Source organism: Gavialis gangeticus, unplaced genomic scaffold, assembly GCF_001723915.1.
Source record: "Gavialis gangeticus isolate Ggan-Ray unplaced genomic scaffold, GavGan_comp1, whole genome shotgun sequence".
NCBI lineage: Eukaryota > Metazoa > Chordata > Crocodylia > Gavialidae > Gavialis > Gavialis gangeticus.
Window position 1 is genome coordinate 2,032,819 of NW_017728991.1, and position 4,048 is coordinate 2,036,866.

The 4,048-nt window shown below is 63.8% G+C and overlaps 1 protein-coding gene across 2 annotated transcripts in view; it reads left to right on the top strand.

The window, feature by feature from the left end:
- Window positions 1-4,048, top strand: part of SDK2 (sidekick cell adhesion molecule 2) — a 55,282-nt gene that overhangs the window by 12,055 nt on the left and 39,179 nt on the right. For both annotated transcript variants that reach the window (XM_019515969.1, XM_019515976.1), the window contains exons 2-3: window positions 610-716; window positions 2,068-2,215. In XM_019515969.1, coding sequence (XP_019371514.1) covers window positions 610-716; window positions 2,068-2,215 — 255 coding nt within the window. The remainder of the gene's footprint in view (window positions 1-609; window positions 717-2,067; window positions 2,216-4,048) is intronic.

The window sequence follows — 4,048 nt, forward strand, 5'->3', positions numbered from 1 at the left end:
GTGCTCCCTGCCACCCACCCCTGCCTGCAGCTTGCGATCTCGGGCACGGCTTGCCCGAACCGGGATGGGGGTATCGCAGGGGTGGTGCCAGCCCGACAGCCCCGGTGCAGAGAGCAGGGGGAGAGATGGGGCGGATTTGGGCTCCCCTCTCAGCCGGCTCAGCCCTGCTGCGGGATGGATGGATGCGGCCAGGGTGCCACAAGCTCAAGGATGGGCACGCGGGGCCTGGCACCGTGGCGGGCGAGCCGCGGGGAAGGGCCGGGCAGGCAGGATGCTGCTAGCCGCAGGGAGGCTGGGCTGGAGGCTGCCCTTGACCTTGAGTAACCCTCCCCGCGGCTGCCAAGTACGGGGCCGGCGCTGACACCTAGCGGCCGGCCGGGAGCCTGGCCTGGCCGTGGGGTTTTGGGCACCCGGTGGGAGGAGCGGGCAGCACGCTGCCCCTAGGAGGGGGTGCCCTTCCCCCTCCCACCCCGCTGCTGGACATCTGCTGGGCACAGGGTGGGCTACCGCCACCCGGGGAAGGGTATCCGGATCTCAGGCAGCCCCGGTGTCCCACACCCGGGCCGTGCCAGCATCTCATCACCGCTGTGTCTCTCTGCCCCACGCCAGGTACATGATCACGTCGCTGGACCGCACCCACGCCGGCTTCTACCGCTGCATCGTCCGCAACCGCATGGGGGCCCTGCTGCAGCGGCAGACGGAGGTGCAGGTGGCCTGTAAGTGACGCCTGTTCGGGGGGGGGGTCTGCCGCGCCCCCCTGGGTTACTCCCACCCCGGTTCAGGCTGGAAGCAGGAGGCATCTCCTCCGCCGCGGCTCCCAAAGCAAACACTGTTTGTAATCGTTACGGGGAGCGAGCGGGCGAGCGCCTGCATCCATCAGCGGGGAGGCAGCTCGGGCGCCCGGTGCCGCCGTGATGGATGGAGAGCTGTCATCGGGCTCCCGCCGTGCGCTGGGAGCCCGAGGCCTGGCCGACTCTGCAATCTTCCCTGCCCTCGCGAGGAGCTGGCGTGGGCTGAGCTCTGCCCAGATTGGGGCCCTTTCCCAGCACCATGCTGCCCTGGGGTGCAATCCCCGGCTCCGCACCTCCTCGGGCCAGTCACCGTGCCCCTTGGGGCTTGATCCTGCCCTGTAAAGCAGGGAGAAGGATGCTGCAGTCATGCCCCAGCCCGGCTGCAACGTACAGCTCCGAGCACCGTGGGGTCCTGCACGGATCACCCGCTCGCGCCAGTTTTCCGGAGGGTTTACTGCACGCCTGCACGGGGCGGAGGGAAATGCACCCAGCCCCAGCGAGTCCTTTCAAGGGGAACGGTGCAGTGGGGGGCTCTGTTTTGCTCCGGGCTGGATTTGAACATGGCCAGAGCCGCGGGGCCCTGCGTCCCACGTGCCTCCGGGAGTGCAGAGACCTGCGGTGCAAGCAGGCCCCGCACCCAGCGCCTCGCTCCCCTCCCCACATCAGCAACCCCCCGTCGGGGTCCCGCAGAGGTGCTAGCACACCCCGTTCCTGAAGAGCGATGACAAATCAGGAAGCTAATGAGAAATTAATAAGGCAGCTGCGCTAACAACTAATGATAATGGCAAAGTCGTTAAAAAAAGATTCTTTACATGTTTTTAATTACCGCAATTAAGGGAAGTCAATAAAAATCCCCCCCCCCATGCCCCCCACCTACCCTGGTTTCTCCTCAGTTATTTATTTTTAGAGGCTATAAATTGCCAGCGCGCGGGCGGAGGGCGGCTCTGACCTCGGGCATCGCACGGAGGGTGCTGTCGGATCCCCCCATCCCCACGGCATCCCCCGCGGGAGGGCAGGACAGCGCGTGCGTCTCTAACGATGCCCGGGCTGGGCTGGGCTGTCCCGGGGGCTGCACCCCAGCCCTCCAAGCCTGACCCTCCACAAGGCACTGCAGCCCCGTGGCCTGTTCGGACCCAGCCCCGGAGAGATTGCACCGGAGCATGGACGGGCGCTGCAAAGAGGTCCCCTCTCTGCTCCCAAGCAGCTGCATGGGGTGCAGGGCAGCGGTGCGCAGGACACCCCCTGCCCGACCGCCGCATCTCCCTTTGCCTTGCAGACATGGGCAGCTTCGAGGACAGCGAGGCACGACAGAGCGTGTCGCACGGCGAGGCAGCCGTCATCCGTGCCCCCCACATCGCCAGCTTCCCCCAGCCCCAGGTCACCTGGTTTCGTGACGGCCGGAAAATCCCCCCCAGCAGTCGCATGTGAGTACGTCCCGGCGATGCCTGTCCTCTTCCCTGCCTTGTCCCCTTTTCCCCCGGGGATTTCCTCGGAGATTTCCCCAGACACCTCAAGGCGATCTGCCCTATATCCCCCTCTTTTTCCTGGTGGGATCCAACCTGCCGACAAGCCTGCGAATGCTCCCCCCACACCGCCCGCGCGCTCCCAGCCCCGGCGCGCGGGGCTGGTCCCATTAAGCGCCAGCTCCATCAACCTTATCGCAGCAATTACAGCAGATTAATATTCATGGCAGAGTTAAAAGGGGTCCCTGGAAGCGAATTGGCTGGTGTCTGCGCGAGGGAGATACGGATCTGATGAATGCTATCGGGCTGGCAGCGCCGGCCGGGGTGGCAGGCGGCGCGGGCTGCTGTCGTACCGGGGAAAGAGAGCTCCCTGCCCCCCTTCACCCCCCGACCGACCGCGGCGGGATTAGCAGCCCCTTGTCAACCTGCTGATGCCTCAACCGTGGCACGGACACGTTCGTTGTGTTTCTAGCCCCTAATTGAATTATCATGCAGCGCGATGCACAGTCTTCTCGGGGAGGGGATGAGCACAGGCAATAGTAAGCAAAGGAGGAGAGTGGAGGGAGGCTCAGGACCCTTTCTTGCACCCACCACGTGCCCCGTGCTCTCCGTTCGGCCACTGCCCAGTCACCATCTCGCTTCTGGGCCTAGAGACACCCTGCTGTGGCCCTGGGGATGCCAACATAGGGCAGGATGGGGCACCGGTGCCCAGTGCCTGTAAGACCAGAATCACATCCCAGGTTCACGCTGTCTATGTGAGGATGGATGGGGGGAGAGGGCACGGTGGGCAGCTGCCTGAGTCTGCAGAGAGCCTGAAACAGGCACTCCAGGATGCCTCGAACTCAAGGCGGTGGGACGTCCAGGATAGCGGTCAGGCCCTGAACGGCTCAAAGCCTCTCCGGAGAGATTTCAGGGGCTTGTAAAAAGTGATGAAGTGTGACCCGCGCGAGGTGGGCCCAGGCCCCCCGTCCCCGCTGGAAGCGGAGCCGTTTATCCGCGAGGACGTGTTCCCAGCCCGCCGCGCTCACCTAATGGGAGACGGCGCCGGGAACTCGCCTGGATTTGTCCTTGTTAAACTAACATTAAGGGTGTTTAACAGATGTCTCGGGTGCATCGCGTTAACATCCAGAGATAGACTTGACAAACTAATGGCTTTGTTTATCATCGAGAAAATGAATAAAGGATAGAAAAGAAGAAAAAAAAACCCAGGGAGGGAGATGGATGTGAGGAGAGCGCCCGGCCCATGCGGGCTGCTGTCGTCTGCCAGGGAAAAATGGCTCCGTCCCCCCACGCAGACAGACCCATCCATAGTGACACGCTCGGCGCCGTCCGGCGTGTGTGCCGACACGCCTGCGGGTCATCAGGGTCTCTCGCTACATGACCGTGCTAGATGCATGTGCACGCACACGTGCTGCCTCCGGTGCACGCAGCTGCTGACGTGCCCAGCTTCGGCACGCAGACGCACGTGCGATAGATGCAGAGGGCATGAGGAAGCAGCAAACGGTTGTGAGTTCAGAGGAGAAACGGGGATTTCTCTGCAGTCAGTCTCTTCCTGGGAACGGTGTGTCTGCGCGCTCTTGCTCCGCATTAAAAGCACACGCGCGCACATCCATCACAGGACAGCTGGCACACCGGCCCTCGCTGGCAGCTGTAGTGAGCATTCGACTTCTGGTGCCCGAGCGGCCAGAAGAACCACGCTCCCCTCCTGTGGGTTGCACACGCAGCGTGCATGGACACGGTCTCTGCACCCATTGCCCACGCGTGTAGCAACACACAGCAGCCCCTGGCATGCAC